General features: G+C 36.1%; 1 protein-coding gene across 1 annotated transcript in view; it reads right to left on the bottom strand.

Annotated features, from left to right (window-relative positions):
* LOC123561400 (serine/threonine-protein kinase SIK3-like) overlaps positions 1–22,309 on the bottom strand; it is a 102,093-nt gene that overhangs the window by 68,683 nt on the left and 11,101 nt on the right. Inside the window, exons 4-7 of the mRNA XM_045353747.2 lie at positions 8,057–8,218; positions 5,742–5,866; positions 4,466–4,589; positions 575–810 (exon numbers count right to left, since the gene is read on the bottom strand). Of these exons, the coding sequence (XP_045209682.2) occupies positions 575–810; positions 4,466–4,589; positions 5,742–5,866; positions 8,057–8,218 (647 nt within the window). The remainder of the gene's footprint in view (positions 1–574; positions 811–4,465; positions 4,590–5,741; positions 5,867–8,056; positions 8,219–22,309) is intronic.

Here is a 22,309-nt window from a genome sequence, read left to right as displayed (position 1 = left end):
TGACATATTCATTTTCAGCATGCTGCTATAAGTTTGACACTATGACATACCAACAGTCATTTGTTGCAAAACTTTAGTTTTGCCCTTTCTTTATAGGCAAAAAAATTGGGACATATTATTAGTAGACTGTAGAGTTTTTAGACAGATTTTGAAATAAATACAGCTGAAATTCACAAATCATCCTAATACAAATTGAACTGTAAGGCTTCTTACTACTTATATAATAGAAATAAAGACATATGAAGTATGTTGTCTCTTCCACTACATATATCTTTCTTAAGGACAATGACCTCGTTTATCAAAGTAACATAAAAGTTTCCAATGTCTGTCACTTATTTATCAAAAGTAACATTGAGATTGCCGAGGAACTGTAACATTATCCAGTAATAGACACAGTAATTGTGACATAATAATATACAATGATCAACAGTAACAGTAAACGGGCTTGAAGTTCCTCTCACTCCAAATTCCAATATGATGCATTAACAACAAAACCAGTTACAACAAAAAAACTCTATTGTTTGACCAGTCACCAATCACATGACCAATCACATGACCCTAAAAGTTTACTTACTTCTAAAGTCTTTTCTCTATCCAGTCTATGAATATTCACCATTTGTTCTAACACATTTTCATTAAGATCCTCAGTCTCAGATTCCGAGTCACAATTAATATTAAACTCCCGAATCATTTGTAAGAATTCTGTATCATCGTCGCCTAACTGCATCCACCGATGATTTATTATTTGTTCCATAGTAATACGTTTTTTACAGTCAACAGTTAACATTTGTTTTATTAGATCTTCACAATCTGAAAAATGAAAAGAGAGATATTAATTTTCCAGATCCGGAAAAAAAATGACACTCTGCAATTTCTGTGTGATTACATGTGCCGCACCATTAGAAAACCAACACAGTGTGTTTGCGACCAGCATGCATCCTGATCAGTCTGGTCAGGATCAATGCTGTTCGCTTTAAAAGCCTATTGCAGATCCTGACCAGACTGCGCGGATGTGTAACTGGTCTGGATCAATGCTGGTCACAAATGCACTATGTTGGTTTTCTCAAGGCGCAGCTCAATCATGTTCTCTTTGGGCAATTCCGTATTCTATGGATGTTAATATAGCTCAACAGGGTTTTCTGTTTAAAACCCGGAGAATGGTGAAATTGCATTATGGATAATTTACTGACTGTATTTATGGGTTTGCTACCTTAAATAATTTCAATTGCAATGTATTTTGAAAATTACAAGATATCAAGCAAACACTTTGGCAGTTGTGAAACAAAACATTTGAGCTGTAAAAATATCCAGTCACCATTTCATGTGTACCTCCATATATTCAGAGTAAAAAAGTCAAACCCACCTCTACAAACCTAATATTCTGGATCTGCCTTATTACAAAGAAATTTAACATTTTCCTCTACTTTAAAACAACAAATATGGAACTTGATTTTTCTTACTTTGCTTCAGTGACTGGGTTGATGAGTTGTTAGGCTGGATGTAAGTCAATGGTTACAGATCTATAACAAATATACCCCCTCCCCCTACACACACCCAAAAAATAATTTACAAACAAAAGCTGTCACTAATGGTGACAAATGCCCCCGCAGCGCCTTGACCTTTGACCTGGTTGACCTTGACCTTTGACCCCAAAGTCAGTAGGGGTCGTGTAATCAATAAGTACTATCAGCATATGAAGTTTGAAGGTCTTGGGTGCAGTGGTTCGCAAGTAAAGTGCCTTCATGCAAAAAGTTAACGTTGTGACGAACTAACGAACGAAGGGACGGACAGTTGAAAACTAATATGCCTCCCTTCGGGGGCATAAAAATAATATCAAAAGAAAAATGGAGTGCCATGCATTCCTTTTTTTTTTTAAAAGATGTTGAAACTAGAAGATGCTTTTGTAGAAAAGAGCATGTCTCCCCCAATGCATAGTCATATAGGCAGGAAGTCAATAGGAGACAGAAGCAAAAGTCAAAGCAACACTGATGGTTGGCTGCAATTGGAATCATCTACTTGGCATGTCCAATCATTTCACAAAGTTTCAACATTCTGAGTTTAGTGGTTCTCAAGTTATGAATTGGAAACTGTTTTCCATGTTCAGCCCCCTGTGACCTTGACCTTTGATCAAGTGACCCCAAAGTCAGTAGGGGTCATCTACTCTGCATGTCCAATCAACCTATATAGTTTCAACATTCTGGGTCAAGTGGTTCTCAAGTTATTGATTGAAAAGAGTTTTCTATGTTCAGCCCCCTGTGACCTTGGATTTTGATGGTGTGACCCCAAAAACTGTGAGGTTCATTTACTCTGTAACTCCTATCATCCTATGAAATTTAAAGGTTCTAGGTCAAATGGTTCTCAAGTTATTGACTGGAAATGGATTTCCATGTTCTGTTCTTTGTGAGCTTGAACTTTTATAGAGTAACCCCAAAAACAATAGGGGTCATCTACTCTGTAAGTCTTATCACCCTATGAAGTTTCAATATTCTGGGTCAAGTGGTTCTTTAGTTACTGACCGGAAATGGATTTCTGTGTTCTGTTTATTGCGACCTTGACCTTTAATAGAGTGACCCCAAAATTAATAGGGGTCATCTACTTTGCATGTCCAATCATCCTATGAAGTTTCTACATTCTGGGTCAAGTGGTTCTCAAGTCATTGATCAGAAATGGTTTTCCATGTTCAGGCCCCTGTGACCTTGACCTTTAATAGAGTGACCCAAAAATCAATAGGGGTCATCTATTCTGCATGACCAATCATCTTATGAAGTTTCAACATTCTGAGTCAAGTGGTTCTCATTGACAAGGTATTGATCAGAAATGTTTTTTCATGTTCAGGCCCCTGTGACCTTGACCTTTGACGGAGTGACCCAAAAAACAATAGGAGTCATCTACTCTGCATGTCCAATCATCCTATGAAGTTTCAACATTCTGGGTCAGGTGGTTCTGAAGTTATTGATCGGAAATGGTTTTTCCATGTTCAGGCCCCTGTGACCTTGACCTTTGACGGAGTGACCCCAAAAACTATAGGGATCGTCTACTCCATAAGCCCTGCCGTCCTATGAAATTTGAAGGTTCTAGGTCAAATGGTTCTCCATTTATTGATCGGAAATGAAGTGTGTCGTACAGAAGCTCGGACGGAAGGACAGGGCAAAAACAATATGTCTCTCCCAGAGGGTGGGGGGGGGGGGGGAGACATAATTACCAAAAGAACCCTAAACAAAAAAAAAAAAAACATTTTAAAGCAATAAATTTGTGCATAAAATGCCCTTTTCAAATGAATTTAGAAAATACCTTTTTTTCAATATTCAGAAACAAATGACACTTGCAGATGGTTAAATATGTAATGCCACCCTATTATATAAGCTGTTTTTTGCTGTAGCTCCATTACTCTTTCTACATTGACTTGAGTAATTGAGCACAATTTTCAGTAATAGGGACCTTGAAATTGCTTATTCCGACTCAAGTGGACTCTTTCTACTTTAGTATGGTTATCTTTACCTTGCCCGTGCATGCTATCAAAAATTGGTCAAACCATAAGCTACCTTTACACTGAACTTTATTTCAATACACCAAAACCGAATGAAAAGCTCTTCATGACCCCACAAACAAAACCCCAAAAGTTTGTGCCAACAAAAGTAAATGATTTCGCAGCATACACTAACTGGCCCTGTAACTTGGCACATACAAACAATCATGCATTTGAATTCATTACTAGATAATTAGACACTTATTTTCATAACCTTGCACTAATCAAATGCAGGTTACCTCTGCAAGTGCATTATCTACATCAATTATGACTTGATGTACAGTCACACAGCTAGGAAAATACATCATCCTCTTATTGTTTATGTTACTTTGTTTTTGTTTTCTATTGTTAATCAATCATCTAAAATGTATATTGAAAGATAAAGTTATGACTCCTCTTATTAACCTTAAGCCTGCTAAATTTCTATAATGGATTGGTCCATCATTCATTTTGGGTGGTACCACTTGTTTATCAGAGGGGTGTTCACTGAATACATAGGGAATTTAAGAACAGATTTTTCAAGTAACACTAGCACAGTTCAAGACATAATTATGGTGACTTTCTTGCTTACATGTACAATTGTGGAGAAAGGTATAGGAGCCCTGATGGACATGGTATCAGCATGGGCAGGCATCTAGGAAGAACCAGCATACTTTAGAAAGCCTGCCGGGTACCTTCCTCACAAGATGACCTCAGTAAGGCTCCAACCTACCTCTGTGATTTGACATCAGCAATCTTAACCATTTGGCCCACATGCCTCACATTTGTTGATTGTTTAAGGTGCTTTTATTATGGACTTTACACAAGCAACAAATGGAAATACATTCAAACTAAACATTCCAATTATCTATAACGCTGTATCTATGAATTCTTTCTTTGAACAAAATACTGCAATCTTGCAGTAACAAATTTATTGTCTGTAATGAAAATATTTCTTACCTGTGGTCATAAAAAAGGGGACTCTGAATTTGCCACTTAGCACCCGAGTCCGTAAACTCTGTAATGAACTGCCATCAAAAGGAAGAGCACCACAAACCAGAACATATAATACTACACCTAGACTCTGTAAAAAGAAAAAACAGCAACAACAGGGTAAGGGTATGTGTGAGTATTGAATTACAATCTATAAAACATGTTTATTCTCAGAATGAAACCTGCCATTGGTCATTCTCAAAACTGAACATAATTTCAGCCAATCAAATGGTTGAATTTCGAGACTGGTCTCAAATTTATATTCTGGCTCAAGGTTTGGAGAAAAGTTATAAAATGCTAATGTGGAAATGGTCAATTTGAACTTGACCTCATAACCAGAGATGTAGGTCCTAAATACAACAGACAACCTAATTCCTAGTCCGAGATTCAAACCTCAGACCTTTGGATTGTCTGTCAAGCATGTTAACACTAAACCACAAAGGTGTATAAGGGAAGTGCTGTTCAATACATAGTCTTCTTAAGTTACACTGCTAGGCACATTTTCAAATATAAGATCAAAGGTGTTATTTAATTGACGGTACAAACTTATCAGTATTAAATCATTATTAACTGACAAGGTAAATGCTTCCTTGTTTTTCTCAACCTTTTCTCCAGCAGAAAACAACCCAGGATTTATCCATAATTTATTATGTTGTTTGAGAAGCATTTAACACCATTCTTCATCAATAATTAAGTGCTATAATGACAGTCGGTTAACCCACCCATTAATACTGAACTCCATAGAAGAACACACTTGTTATATGATTGGAAACATCATTTATTCTTTTTGTAGATGAATTTTAAGAATGAAGGCAAATTAAATCCATTTTCAGTCACAAATGTAATTGTAAAACAATTTATCTTTTTTCCAATAGGGCATAACGTTGTTAAAACACAGAACAAAGTAAGGAACCAATGCACTGCACGTCAGATTATAACAAAGAGCATGTGTGTGAAGTTTCAATCTGTTCCCTGTGGCTACTGAGACACACCTATACATAAAAAGTTTAGCAAAATCTGGACATGGCCACAGAAAGCGATAAATAAGTGAGTGCAATAGGTCTACCTTCAGCTAAAAACCAACAAAACAGTTTCACAGTAAAAGAGATGCACAAGTCGAATTCCTATATAAGTTCAACTCTGACAAGTACAAACACTTGTTTTCCTTTAACGGCTTGCATGACTGAAGGGCATAACTTTCAGTAAAATATTTATTTTTTAGCTATATGTATATTAAACTGACCCATATATCAACTTTAGGAGCATCGTATTCTTTGCCTTCAAATAATTCAGGAGCTGCGTAAGGTGGACTGCCACACCACGTCTTCAATTTTGTGTCTGTATCAAATAAATTGCTAAACCCAAAATCTGAAGTGGAAAAGAAAGCAAAATCAAGTTACCGACAAGTCTGATCTTCTATCCAAAACTGCAACCTGTGCTAGATATTTTTTCTTGTCTAGTGTATGCTTCAAGTAATAGAAAAAAATAGCAGACTTGACTCTTCAAAGGCTTGTCAGTAACATGGATTTTCTATTAAGGAATATGTATACATATATTGTCCAAATTTATATAAAAGTATGGGACTCGATGCTGTGATCTTTTACAATTGCACCGAGCATCTGTGTGAAGTTTCAACCAAGTACTAGAAAGATGTTTCTATGAAAAACTTAAACCTGCATTTTCCAAGTCTGAAAAGAGGAATAACTTTGCCAAATTATAGGATATATTCACTATTCACCATGTTTAAGCCACCTCAATAACTTGTGTAATGTTTTAATTCAATAAAGAGCAACTTGTGTGCAAACCTCAATCTAAGAAGAGAAACAATTTTGTTAAAGTTTATAGAAGAGTTAATGTGAATCATATAAAAATAACTGACATTAACTACTGCAGTGCATTCGTTCATACCAATTAATCTTTCATTAAATGATTTATAATAGCATTTAATACATCTCCCTTCTTTTTTATGTCGCATTACATAATACAACTTTTTCAGAGATTTAAAAACATTTTTTTAGCAACATAAGATATTATAACAAATATTTTTCTTCAGCATTTACTCTCATGTTGTTACTTCAGCTGACAGAGAGACACCAATTCAGACTTTAACAAGAGATCACAGAGTGATCTTGGCGCCCACCAATGTGCCATTTTTGAGTGTTCCAATTTTCAAGACTTATTGACTAGCTCAAGGTCAAATTTCATTTCCGTACACAACACTGTGCATGTGGTCCAAATTCGAAAGCTGTAGCTTGAGAAATGTGAAAGAAGGTCACTAGATCAATTTCATGGACAAAGTTCTTTGTACACAAAACTATGCATGTGCATCAAGTTTGAAGGCTGTAGTTTGAGAAATTTGAAAGTAGCTCACTAGGTCAATTTTAAGGTCAAAGTTTATTTCGGTACACAAAACTATGCATGTGAGCCAAATTTGAAAGCTGTAGCTTGAGAAATGTGAAAGTAGGTCACTAGGTCAAAATCAAGGTCAAATTACACTTCAGAACACAAATCTATGCATGTGGTCCAAATTTAAAGCCTGTACCTTCAAAAATGTGAAAGTAGGTCAATGTCAAGGTCAAAGTTTGTTTCGGTACACAATCCTATGCATGTGGTCTAAATTTGAAGCCTGTAGCTACAAAAATGTGAAAGTAGGTCACTAGGTCAATCTTAAGGTCAAAGTTCATTTTGGTACACAAAACTATGCAAGTGGTCCAAATTTGAAAGCTGTAGCTCGAGAAATGTGAAAGTAGGTCACTAGGTCAAAATCAAGGGCAAATTTTATTTCGGAACACAGAACTATGCATGTGGTCCAAATTTGAAGCCTGTAACTTCAAAAATGTGAAAGTAGGTCACTAGGTCAATGTCGAGGTCAAAGTTTTTTTCAGTGCTTTGTGGTTTGGACAAGAAGATTTTCAAAGTTTTTCCCTATATAAGTCTATGTAAACCATGTGACCCCCGGGGCGGGGCCATATTTGACCCTAGGGGGATAATTTGAACAATCTTAGTAGAGGACCACTAGATGATGTCACATACTAAATATCAAAGCCCTAGGCCCTGTGGTTTTGAACAAGAGGTTTTTCAAAGTGTTTCCCTATATAAGTCTATATAAACCAAGTGCCCCCGGGGCGGGACCATATTAGACCCCAGGGAAGTAATTTGAGTCATCTTGCTAAAGGACCACTAGATGATGCTTCATACCAAATATCAAAGCCCTAGGCTCTGTGGTTTTGGACAAGAAGATTTTCAAAGTTTTTCCCTATATAAATCTATGTAAATTATAGAAATAAACAAAGGGCCATAACTCAATAAAAAATTGTTGAACCAGTCTGATTTTCAGGGGGACACAACTAGGGTACCAATACATCATTCTGACAAAGTTTGGTCAAAATCCCCCTGGTAATTTCTGAGGAGATGCGATAACGAGAAATTGTTAACGGACGGAAGGACTGACGGAAGGACGGACGGAAGGACGACGGACCACGGACGCAGAGTGATTTGAATAGCCCACCATCATCAGATGGTGGGCTAAAAAGTAGAATTTAAATAGCATTACTATACCTGCTATTTTTATATTGAGACCAGCATCTAGAAGCAAATTTTCGGCTTTTAAGTCCCTATGTACAACATGCCGACTATGGCAATATGATACCGCAGCTACTATTTGTTTAAATTTTTTTCTAGCCTCTTTTTCATTCATTCTCCCATGAGCCACAAGGTGATCTGAAAACACACAAGACATATTAAATATATTCAGTTATCAAATGGGAAATGTATCTGAGCCGCACCATGAGAAAACCAACATAGTGGCTTTGTGACCAGTATGGATCCAGACCAGCCTGCACATTTGCGCAGTCTGATCAGGATCCATGCTGTTCACTTTCGAAGCCTATTGCAATTAAAGAAACTGTTAGCGAACATCATGGTTCCTGACCAGACTGCACGGAAGCGCAGGCTGGTCTGCATCCATGCTAGTCGCAAAGCCACTATGTTGGTTTTCTCACGGCGCGGCTTATCTAAAGGACATGAATGCTGCCACTTTGTGATATAAGACATAGAAATGTGTGGCACTTTGACAACTGATCATTTACATTGTACTTAAGTTCAACCTTGCACAATGACTTTTGAGCTGTCAATATGGTTCTTGCATTTGACATATCATCTTGTTATGCCAATCCTCACTTTCTGCTTGGTACATCTGCATTGGGTAACCATTACTAAGAAGGCTGGCTGAAAGTGCACTATTGTAGTCAGTGGTACTTTCTTTCCAAAAGAGTAATTGCTACTATTTATGATTTAATGTCTTCCTAATCAAACAATTAAACATCTGTTTAAAACACTTTGACCTTTTTTAACATTTTCCCAGCAATAATATTATTCCGTGCTTCTTGACCATCTGCAGAATTAACATCCAAAATGGTATAATTATACAGAATAGTCAACAGTTAAGAAAACTGTATTTTTTAAGAAAGCCTTGCTCTAAAGAATCATACTATTAGTAGATATGTTTTGCCAACATGATACAGAAGATGCTTTTGTAGAAAAGGACAGGCCTCCCAAAAAGCATAGTAGTAATAGGCAAGAAGTCAAAAAGTGATAATTATGCGCAAAATTCCTACAGACATCATGGTTAGCTTAGTGACTGAAATGCAATAGGGATCATTGACTTGACATGTCCAATCATCCCATGAAGTTTCAATGTTCTGGGTCAAGTGGTTCCCCTGTGACCTTGACCTTTGATCCAGTGACCCCAAAAATCAGAAAGGGTCATCTACTCTGCATGTCCACTCATTCTATGAATTTTCAATTTTCTGGATCAAATAGTTCTCAAGTTATTGATAGAAAATGCTTCTTTCATATTCATGCCCCTGTGACCTTGACCTTTGATCAAGTGACCCCAAAAACAATAAGGTCATCTACTCCATAAGCATTATCACCCTATGAAGTTTGAAGGTTCTAAGTAAAATGGTTCTACAGTTATTGATTGGAAATGAAGTGTGACAGACAGACAGATGGGGCAAAAACAATATGTCTCCCCCAGAGATAAGATGACATAATTATGCTACATGTATATGCATGAGACAGTACTCATCATTTAGGACAATGAGTCAGCTGAACAGATTAATATTAACATTTATTATTTAATTTCCATGAACCAATCACTTATCAAAAACATGTATATTATGCTGACCGACAAATCTTTGTCAGAACTACCGGTATAGCCGTGACCACCAATATCTACTGCCAAACTATAAACTCATTTAATTTATAGTTCCATTTTAATGTCAGCTATGTTTTTGTACTTTTTATAATGGAATAGTCCATTATTTAGGTAGTGTTATTCAGTAGGATAGTGGTTCTTACCTAAATAATGCAAGGTAAATCATGCTGATTCGAATGATTTCCCTAATCAGTATAAAACGACTCTCAAACGGCAAAGTCAAACTGTACTCCAGAAATACCAGACAGTCTGGATTATGATAGCTAATATAAAATTTACTAAAAATGTCAGTTCAAAACCATAATGATTTAATATAGTTATATAATTTAACAACCGGAGAAAACTAGCGTTCCAGTACAGGACTATGTCGTATTATTAATATTTTATGATATTTCCTGTAGCATTTTCCTAAAATTAATAAGATTTTTTTTGTAATAAAACACACTTAATGATTTTATATCACAATAACTGTTAGCTGGAAAATAAAAACTAAATATGTTTCATAAACATTATGGTAGGATTAATATTTAATGACATTTCCTTATGAACAGATATCCATCACTTGTCACCAGCCTGTAATGTGAACTTGACTGGTATCATATCTGCATCAGCTGGTGCAGAGCAAAGTCAAAAACAACTGGAAATTATGTCAAAAAACAGATATGACAAAGTAACATAAACAACAATAACCTTGAAACCTTTTTCCTTACATATGTTATCTTTTATTTACTCTAAATAAAAAAGACATTATTGTGTTTTTTATTTAAATTGGTAGGTAACCCTGGATGGAGTCCCTCTGTGAGATATAAGGGTTATAGAATCCTAGAAAACTGTCACTACTTGATCTTTAAAGTTATATTTCAGTGAGTTAAGGCAGTTATCATTTAAGAAATAATATATCCCAAACAGTGATTTGTCATTGAATAAAATCATTGTTTGGAGTATAGATGCGAAGGAATTATATCATGAGAGCGCAGCCCGAGCAATATAACAATATGCTCATCTGAACGACAAAAATGATTTTATTCATAAGCAAATCACTGTTTGAGATTAATTATTTCAATTCTAACATGTTATCAAGGATTATTATGTACATCCTTGACTATATCTATCAAATTTGTATCTGATTTCTGTTGTTTTCTTTTCCAGCACACCGTTATGATGTTTAATGCTATGAGGTAATTATTGTGATGTCAGACAAATGAATTGTTGAATTATAACACACAGTTTTCAGCCTTCTTTGTTTAATTGGCAAACAAACTGGGTCGTATTAGAATATAAGTTATTATTTATATTTTCAGTCTAAATACTACAGATAATACCAGTGTACAACATTAATGGTAGCCCATACCCGTGGCTAAGAAAAATCGGCTCGGGCGACAGAAAATCAGCAGACCGTAGGGCTATGAATAATTCTGAGGAATTAATTTACCGAAAACGATCATTGCAAATGCATGCATTTTGCTAAGTTCCCTCGTCGGCAGATCGTGTTTACATTTACACAGGTTCCGTGCGTTTTACACTTTCGTAAAATCTACCTCAGCTGCAATGGAGTTAACTGGGGTACCCAAGAGATGACGACATGTGCGCCGAGAATGAATCAGTTGAAGTATTTCGGTGGGGCACAGCCAGGAAGGGCATTCAAAAGGCCAACAGCATTGATACTAACAGCAGAAAAAAGAAAAACAAGAGGGCCAAGATGGCCCTAGGTGGCTCACCTGAGAAACACACCATAACAGTGTAAACATGTTTGACCTAATGATTTCATGGAAAAAAAATATTCTAACCAATTGGTATTAAAATTGGAGCAAAAAATCTTGAGTATAAATAAGTATTTTCTTTGATTTGACCTAGTGACCTGGTTTTTGACCCCAGACTACCCATATTCGAACTTGACCTAGATTTCACCAAGCCAACCATTTTGACCAAATTTTATGAAATCCAGTGTAAAATGCAGTCCCTATTGCAAACACAAGGTTTTACCTTGATTTGACTTAGTGACCTAGTTTTTAAACCCAGATGACCCATATTCGAACTTGACCTAGATTTCATCAAGGCTATCATTTTGACAAAATTTCATGAAGATCAGTTGAAAAATACAGCCTCTATCGCATACACAAGGTTTTTCTTTGATTTAACCTAGTGACCTACTTTTTGACCCAGATGACCCATAATTGAACTTGACCTAGATTACATCAAGGCAATCATTCTGACCAAATTTCATGAAGATTAATTGAAAAATACAGTCTCTATCGCATACAGAAAGGTTTTCTTTGATTTGATTTAGTGACCTACTTTTTGAGTCCAATGACCGATAATCAAACTCAACGTAGATTTTATCAAGGCAATCATTCTGAGGAAATTTCATGAATATCAATTGAAAAATACAGCCTCTATCGCATACATAAGGTTTTTCTTTAATTTGACCTAGTTTTTGACCTCAGATGACCCATATTCAATTTCAACCTAGATTTCATCAAGGCAATCATTCTGACTTAATTTCAGGAAGATCAATTGAAAAATACAGCCTCTATCACATACACAAAGTTTTTCTTAGATTTGACCTAGTGACCTACTTTTTGATCCCAGATGACCCATATTCAAACTCAACCTAGATTTCATCAATGCAATCATTCTGACCAAATGTCATGAAGATAAATTGAAAAATACAGCCTCTATCGCATACACAAGGTTTTTCTTTGATTTGACCTAGTGACCTAGTTTTTGAACCCAGATGACCCATTTTCGCAATCAGCCTAGATTTTATCAAGGCAATCATTCTGACCAATATTCATGAAGATCAATTGAAAAATACAGCCTCTATTGCATACACAAGGTTTTTCTTTGATTTGACCTAGTGACCTAGTTTTTGACCCCAGATGACCCATTTTCGAACTCGGCCTAGATTTCATCAAGGCAATCATTCTGACCAATATTGATGAAGATCAATTGAAAAATACAGCCTCTATCGCATACACAAGGTTTTTCTTTGATTTGACCTAGTGACCTAGTTTCTGATCTAAGATGACCCATTTTCAAACTCGGCCTAGATTTTATCAAGGCAATCATTCTGACCAATATTCATGAAGATTAATTGAAAAATACAGCCTCTATCGCATACACAATGTTTTTCTTTGATTTGACCTACTGAACTATTTTTTGACCCGAGATGATCCATTTTCGAACTCGGCCTAGATTTCATCAAGGTTATCATTCTGGCCAATATTCATGACGATTAAATGAAAAATACAGCCTCTATCGCATACACAAGGTTTTTCTTTGATTTGACCTAGTGACCTAGTTTTTGACCCGAGATGATCCATTTTCGAACTCGGCCTAGAATTCATCAAGGCTATCATTCTGACCAATATTCATAAAGATTAATTGAAAAATACAGCCTCTATCGCATACACAAGGTTTTTCTTTGATTTGACCTAGTGACCTAGTTTTTGACCCCAGATGACGCATTTTCGAACTCGGCCTAGATTTCATCAAGGCTATCATTCTGACCAAATTTCATGAAGATCAGTTGAAAAATACAGCCTCTATTGCATAAACAAGCTAAATGTTGACAGACGACAGACTACAGATGCGATCAGAAAAACTCACCTGAGCGGCTAAAAAATATGGGAAAGAGGTCTGTTTTTTGGGAATAGTTCTTCTTTCGGTCACCATTGCCCTATTTATCGGAAACGATAGTACTCAAACGAAATTCAAATTCAGATAACTTTTGTTTCTGCAAATTTGTACAGATTGAATCCATTTTATTTCCCGGTCTACTGTGTATAAAAAAGAGGGCCATGAAGGCCCTGTATCGCTCACCTGACCTATTGACCTAAAGATCATCAAGATAGTTTCATTAAGATATGGTCATAAATGTGGCCTCTAAAGTGTTAACAAGCTTTTCCTTTGATTTGACCCGGTGACCTAATTTTTGATCCCACCTGACCCAGATTTGAACATGACCTATAGCAGGGGTTCCATTTGACCCGGGACCCCGGGTCCGGATCCGGGAGATTTTCAAAAGACGCTCAAAGGACCCGGCACGATACTTGCCTGTGCGTCCTTCGGGACCCGGGGGCATTTTCCTTTGATAATCCTTTCTCTTATCATTCATTTCCTTCAGTAAAACTATTTCCACGATAGACTCGTGTATTCAAAATAAGCACTCACGGTCATGCCCTCCTGCCTTTGATCTTCTGCTAAATCCCGCCCTTTCTCATGTAAATATGCCTCGCTGATTTTTTTATCAGCAAGTTACGTCACAGCTAGTGCACATAGGTAACAAGAATCAATGAAGTGTTGAAATTAATTGATAAAGCGTATTGGATCCTGTGTACTGTCAAAAAAGGCGCCAATTATTAAATTATCGTAAGCAGCTGATTACCGAGCATGTGAAAAGTGCCCTGCGGGATTTTTTCATGCCAACTTTAAATTAGAACATTGTTTAGTTATCATATCGTAATTTCAACAAGAAACTTCACAAATTTTGATCAATTTCGAAAGCAAAAATAAGTTTAGAATGTCTGTTCACGAGTCTAATTACACCTGATGGCATATGCATATTTCCAAAATTCCTTAAAAAAACTGACTTTCAGTGCAGTTTTTAATGATAAGTAGCATCATTATTTGAGGAACTATCTCTGATTTAGCTTAGTTGACCAAGTAAACTGAGCAAAAACTACTTTCCGATGACATTTCGAAAGTGTACCAGTATCCGGATAGTACATTTTGGATACATTTTTATAGAGTGTTATAGCACTGTACTGTTATTAAAAATTAAATGAAATATTGAAGAAAAACCTAATCAAAATAACATGAATTTTGATAAATATTAGTTTACAATATGAGACTATGTGACCTGGAACTGACATTTTTATTATGCTATAACATGATCTTGGGTTTATTGTTTTCTTAGGTAAAGATCTACGTATTACTAAATAAAAAATATAGTGAATTATATGGACGTGTTGGGACAGGACTCCTGTATTTTGGAAAAGGACCCTTCAAAATTTGGGCCCAAGGGTCCTGGAACTCTTGGGTTTTCAGGTCTAGTGGAACCCCTGCCTATAGATCACCAAGATTAACAATCTGCCCAAATTTTCATTAAGATATGGTCATAAATGTGGCCTCTAGAGTGTTAACTAGCTTTTCCTTTGATTTGACCTGGTGATCTAGTTTTTGACCCTACATGACCCAGATTCAAACTGGACTTTAAGATCATCATGAGTAACATTCTGACCAAGTTTCATGAAGATATATTTATCAATGTGGCCTCTACAGTGTTAACAAGCTTTTCCTTTGATTTGACCTGGTGACCTAGTTTTTGACCCAAGATGACCCAATATCGAACTTGTCCAAGATTTTATTAAGGGTAACATTCTGACCAAGTTTCATTAAGACTGGGCCAAAATTGTGACCTCTAGAGTGTTAACAAGCTTTTCCTTTGATTTGACCTGGTGACCTAGTTTTTGACCCTAGATGACCCAATATCAAATTCATCCAAGATTTTATTGAGGGTAACATTCTGACCAAGTTTCATTAAGATTGAGCAAAAATTGTGACCTCTAGAGTGTTAACAAGCTTTTCCTTTGATTTGACCTGGTGACCTAGTTTTTGACCCCAGATGACCCAATATCAAACTCGTCCAAGATTTTTATGAGGGTAACATTCTGACCAAGTTTCATTAAGATTGGGCCAAAATTGCGACCTCTAGAGTGTTAACAGTCAAATTGTTGACGACGGACGAAGGACATAGGGCGATCACAAAAGCTCACCTTTGACGACTGACACAGGGCGATCACAAAAGCACACCTTGAGCACTTTGTGCTCAGGTGAGCTAAAAAATCAAATCCAATATATATTTTTGCCAAGCTATTTCTAGTCTACAAAGCTGCTTTTGATCTCATTTCATGACTCGTGTCTCACTTTCTGCACAATTTTGTGAACACTGTTTCAAATTACAAAATCAATTCTGAAAAACTCATACAAAATTCCAAATAATCTGAAATATATCACCATTCACCAACCTACAGCAGTATATTAAAAGAAATTAAATAAAACATATTGGAATGAAAGTCTTGTTGACTCTTGTGCGAAAATTGGTCTATGAAAAATTCTGTTGGGCACCAAAATTGGAAGTCCGTAGCCCCATTGGCTACAGTGTTAAAACGTTAATGTCGCACACTGCAATACTTAAATGTTTTTATTTATTATTAGTCCATACATTTAAGTTTACCATGATATAGTCCATTTTAATCGACATGGCTGGGCGGGGTTTCGCGACGGTCCACTGTATTATTGTGCAGGATATGTAGTATATTCGGCAACCTGATTTCTTATTCACTGGCCATCTGCCTTACATTCTAACCACTGCAGCTCTACCTATTTTGCTTGTTTTTTTGTGATAACCATTATTTGCATAGGCCAGAGATTAACTCTGCCTCACCAGGTCAAATAAAACACGCTATACATGATGGTCAATAACCAATCTGTCTGAGGCTCATCTCCGTGATTGGCCAGGAAACAAAGCTCTAGCTTAAATAGCCAAAAACATTAATGAGCCACACCATGAGAAAACCAACATAGTGCACTTGCATTGGCAGACACAAAATATTAATCCTTGCAGCATGACTTTTACAGTATAGATATATGTACTGGATATTGGACTCATCATCAAAAACATCATCATTGTCATCACTAAACTAACAGACTTGTGCAAGAGAGAACTATCTTGGTCACTCTGGTCAGTGACATATACAACAATCTTTCATTTCTTCGGCATCATAATCGAAAAGTAACTTAAATACATTTTTTGCTGGGGTACAATATTGTGGATTGATCCATGAAAATAAGCCCCGCACAAATAAAACCGATTCCATAGTAGGCATCTATAGGTATTCTTTCTTTTCCCTCAAAGTCAACCCTGGAATGATATTATTTTATTACCTGGAAGGAAAATATTTCAGGAATATATATAACAATTTCTATTATACAGATGCATACAAGGAACATCTGTGGAAAGTAAAATGCTCAATTACAAACCTGTATTTGGAATGCATCTACAATTACCTAAGAACGCTGTAACATGTACTTAAAGAATTCAGCCTCACCCACTAGAGTCTACACTTTTTAACAATTCAAATCAAATGTGAACAATATCTTTGTAATCAGAGTGCTAAGGGAGACAACTTTTTCCAAATATTTTAAGTACAAATGGCATTTTCAGAAACAGTTGTCTCCCTTTGAAAATGAATGCCATTTGTACTTAAAATATTTGAAAAAAGTTGTCTCCCTTTGATAATGAATGCCATTTGTAAAAGAATAAAGATAAACAATTGGTGAAAACTGTTTTCCACCTTGTTATGTGAAATTTCATCACTGGCACGCTATTGCAAATACATCAAAACAAACATGTGTAATAGTTCTTTGAAAATGGTGAGTTTTTAAATGCATTTTACTGTCCAGAAGTGGGGCCCCTTTAGGCCCCTTTAGGCAGTCCTTTTCCAAAATTCAATGTTTATATCAGTATACTGACACTTGTTTCATAAAGTAATTTACATGTTTTACATGCTGTTCAATTTTCATGTTAAACAACTCTTTCTTTCTATGATTTCTTGTTGTTTGATTTTTGTTTCTCAAAGCGTACTTCTAAGCCTCAAGACTTTTCTATCATCTGACCTGGTAACTTAGTTTTAGACCAAAGATGAAACAGTTTTAAATGAAAAATTCATGTTTATTAGTTAGAAAATGTGACCTCGTTGGTAACTGTTTTTGACACAAATGAATAGATTCTGCTCATGACCTACATTCTATACAAGCCACCATTCTGAACGTCATGCTTTCATGTAATTGATGTATGTAGAAAATGCAGGTGACCCAGTTTCAAACTCACAATGACCTAGTTTTGAACTTAGCCTAATCTTGAGACTTAATATTCTTGCTGAGTTTACTATACAGAACACCACTGGCAAATTTCGTATTGCAGTGGAATCCAATGGAAATTTACTACTGAAAACCACTGTAATGGTTACAGGTATTCCGCTGACTTTCATTTGGTAATCAACTCAAGATTTTCACTTAGGACATTGTTACTATTAAAACAACATGATACATATTTACATGTTACATATGACTTTTTTTAATTTATTACAAGCTATATATAGCTTGCCTCAGGTCAAACTGGTTTTTATAGTGTACAATGACCAGTGGACAATGACAAACATGATCTATTTACAGTGTACACTGACCTAAGGTGACTGACCTAAGGTGACTGACCGAAAATATCATGTCAACTACTCATTTTTAATACAAAACAACAATGGTTTATATTGTCAGTAAGTACTGACCTGGCACTCATGAAGATTCTGTGTGTTTCCATAAATTAATAAGTGGTATCTGAACCTAATTAACTACATGTATTAAAAACTACAAAAATATATATTTCCCAATCTGACTAAAGTACATATCCTATTACGCTACGCATAGGATCTGACAACCAGCTATTGATAGCCTCGTTCTGACGACCCTTCCGCTGGCCAATCAAATGATAACTTAGAACATTCTGCAAGCTTTAAAAAGCCTTGGTTTTTGATATCTACAATTTTTATGTTGAAAGATGTCAGATAGCCGGTTAGCTCAGTCGGTAGGGCACTTGCTCTGTAAGCGAGAGGTCCCGGGTTCGAGCCCTGGAGTGACTGCAAATTTTTCTTACTCTGACATTCAAACAAGTTGTCTGATTGGTTCAATAAAAATAGATTTGCGAAAATAAAAATAGCAATATTGGAAATCCAAAATATACAGAAGACGAATGTGAATGGGTCGTTCTCAGATCTTCGTTTAGAAGATTAAGTACTTTAGTCAGATTGATATATTTCCTAACATCACTATGTCACATAATTATGCAGATATAGCTGTGCAGACAAAACATTCAGCTATCAGTCTCAGGGTCGAGGGTTCAATTACTCTGTCTGACCATGTCTTTTTTATGTCATCTGTGAATGTAATATAGACTGGAAAATTGTCACATGGACAATTAACAGACAATAAAGGATACTGGCATCTGTATACAAAAAATGATATGTGTAACAATATAAAGTAAGAATAAAAGTAATATTGACACAGTTACATCACAATGAATAAACAAGAGCACCACCTTGCAGGTGCAAATGCTCATCTGATTTTTTTTGTCTCTGTATAATAGAAATATTGTCCTACCCATGATTATCTAAGTCCAAAAGGGGTCATAATTCTTGCAAAAAGCAATGTAGAGTTACAGTACTTGCTGTGCAGAGTCAACTTTTAATGGCAAATAACTGCTCCCAAGTTTTAAAGCAACAGCTTTGATCGTTAAGGAGAAAAGTTGACCTAAACATAAAACTTAACCAAGAAATTGGATATTTTCTAAGTCCAAAAGGGGCCATAATTCTTGCAAAAAGCAGGATGGATTTATATTTCTTGCTGTACAGTCAGCTACTGATGGTGAACAAGTGTTGCAAGTTTTAAAGAAATAGCTTTGATACTTTAGGAGAAAAGCTGACCTTAACACAAAACTTAACCAGGCAATGCCAACGCCAATGCCAACGCCAATCAAGTGATGACAATAAACAAAATAAGATGAGCTAAAAATGGTCTGAACTTAATTAGAACCCATGTAATGTGCATAGTAGATGGAGAGCTTACCACTACACCCCATTTACTGGATGTGTGTGTGTGTGTGTTCGGGTTTAACGTCTTTTTCAACAATTTTTTAGTCATATAAACGACGGTGTCTACTTGTAGCAGTGAGCACAATGCCCAACTTTATAGTGCTGCCTCACTGGAATATCACGCAGTAGACACGTAGCATGATACCCCACCCAGTCACATTATACTGACACTGGACTGACCAGTCCTAGCACTATCCCCTTAATGCTGAGCCCCAAGCCAGGAAGCTGCTAGTACCATTTTTTATGTCTTTGGTATGACGCGGCCGGGGATCGAACCCACAATCTCCCGCACTCGAAGCGGACGCTCTACCACTAGGCTACCGAGGCGGTTCCTTTACTGGTTGACTTTATCAGTTGTTTTCATTAATGAAAATATTTTCAGGAAACAATTGAATATCGCATAAAGTAACGAAAACGCCCGAAAATATTGGCGAAAATTACTGAGTGCCAGTAGTTTAATATACTGGAAAATGTTTATATAGAAACTAGAAACAAGTATACAGTTATCTAAGGGAAATCAAATTCTGCAGTATTTTACAAAAACATGTCCTCTGTGTTGTCATGGCAACAGAAATTACAAAGCACCCATGCATCATGAATTTATAGGTTAAGTTATTGTTGCCTGCTGCACAGAAAATGAGCCAATTGTGTAACAGCATCTGAGGTCAAAAATAAAGTTTCAGATATCTGGTCATTTAGGACAGTCAGATATGTTAGTATGTCTATGTTTATTGTCATTCTAGTAAAGAAAAGATAACTTTTTAGTTTAATATATTTTTTTTTTAGTTTTCAATCAAGCAGTCGAGTAAGGGGACGGATGTTACACAGACATATAAATGTTTTATCCTGAAGAGGTTTTCTCATGGAACAGCCTGTTCAATTTTGATGTAAAACAACTCCTCTTTTCTATGATTTCATGATGTTCAAATTTAAAATTTCAAAAATTCACATAAGCTTAACATTCCAGCTTGCTAGCCAGCCAGCTAATATCTGATCTGACAAATATGTTCATCAAACACACAGTGTACTGGAAAAGCCCAAATTACATTTCAACACTGTAACATGTTAAGAGTAAATTTTCCCATATTGAAACACACCAAGGACATTTTAAGGAAACTGCTAAAAAATTTGTTTCACTTCTAGAACTGAAACTGCTTTAACTAACCTGGCATAATACTGTCAGTCTCTTTTACACCCACACAGTGCAGCAAAGAAATGCAGAAAAGCCTTCAACTAGATCCAAAAAAGTTACATTGCCTTGCAATATGTTGCTATGGTTATATGTGGGTAAGAACGACTTAATGAATATGTGAATTCAGAGGGGGATCTCTTAGCAAAGCAATTACTGTGATGTGTCTTCCCTAGAAATTGTTAGAAAATGTCAGCTGGGGATTCATGTTCACAGTATTTATCGTGACAAACTACTGTTTTTCTATTCATGGTTTTTTTGCCTTACAGAGCAGCACTATAGTCATTTTTTCATCTTGCCATAAAAATAAGGAGCAATGCTGCCTTCATTCAGTTAACAGTAATAAACAGAAAAATATAACTCAGTAATACTGTGCATACTCGTGAAATCATTAATATATGTGACGGACTAATTTCCGTTGATTTGGTTGCTAAGTTGATCCCTGAAATTTTGTCACAACCAAAAAGGAAAAAATCACCTTTCAGTGAGTTTTATGTTTAACAGTAACTGTTAAAGACTTCAAATTCATGACCCACAAAATAGCTGCTTAAATTGTTAACCCAAACCACAAAATTGCATGCCCATGAAATCAATCAATTTATCAGACCACATGTATACATTTATCAAAGGAATAATATCTTAAGATCAATAACTCCAAATAATATGGAAATACCATACCAAATCTTACTTTTAAAAGGGTTATGGTTTGAAACCATTCCATCTCATTGAACCATACCATTGTCTCCATTATAAAGTCTTTAAGTTTGAATCAAATCCATTTAGTAACTAGAGATGCTTTTGAGAAAAGCGCATGTCTCCCACAACTGCAACATTGAAAAATGTCTAGTTTCTCTCGATGGCTTTGATGAATGGACCCTATTGAAAAATGTCTAGTTTCTCTCAATGGCTGTGATGAATGGTTCCAATCAGTAATTCAAGGGCCATAATTTAAAAGTGCCTGGGCGGATTTGGCTAGTTATCGAACTTGGCCGAGGTCTCATGGTCAAACACATTTTGTTCAAGTTTGGTGAAGATCAGATGAGAAATGTTCGACTTAGAGTGCGGACAAGCTTGAAAAATGTCTAGTTTCTCTCGATGGCTGTGATAAATGGATCCAATCAGTAATTCAAGGGCCGTAATTCAAAAGTGCCTGGGCGGATTTGGCTAGTTATCGAACTTGGCTGAGGTCTCATGGTCAAACACATTTTGTTCAAGTTTGGTCAAGATCAGATGAGAAATGTTCGACTTAGAGTGTGGACAAGCTTTGTGACAGACACACACACAGACTGGAGTAAATCAATATGTCTCCCACACCACTGTGTGGTGGGAGACATAATAACTAAGATAGAGTGAAAGTGCATCAAAACTTTAACCTGAAGTTCTAAGAAAAAACGGGGGAATAATTCATGAATATTGGTGAGAGTTATGGCCCTTGTACCATATGATGTGGGTGATGATGAGGAATAACTATTTTAACTTTGAAACAAATCAATCAAGTAATTACAGAGATAAAGAGAAAGTGCATCAAAACTTAAACAAATTAGGTGTGGACGGGAGACGCCACCGACACCGAGTCGAGTAGGACAGCTCTCTAAACTTTGTATAGTCAAGCTAAAAATTAATTCCTCGATTCCAATATACTATCCTTGATTTCAGTTAGGGATAGCAATGAATAGCATTTTTGGTATTCGAATGTT

This window comes from Mercenaria mercenaria, chromosome 10 (assembly GCF_021730395.1).
Source record: "Mercenaria mercenaria strain notata chromosome 10, MADL_Memer_1, whole genome shotgun sequence".
NCBI classification, from domain to species: Eukaryota; Metazoa; Mollusca; class Bivalvia; order Venerida; family Veneridae; genus Mercenaria; species Mercenaria mercenaria.
This window is presented reverse-complemented; position numbering and strand designations above follow the sequence as displayed.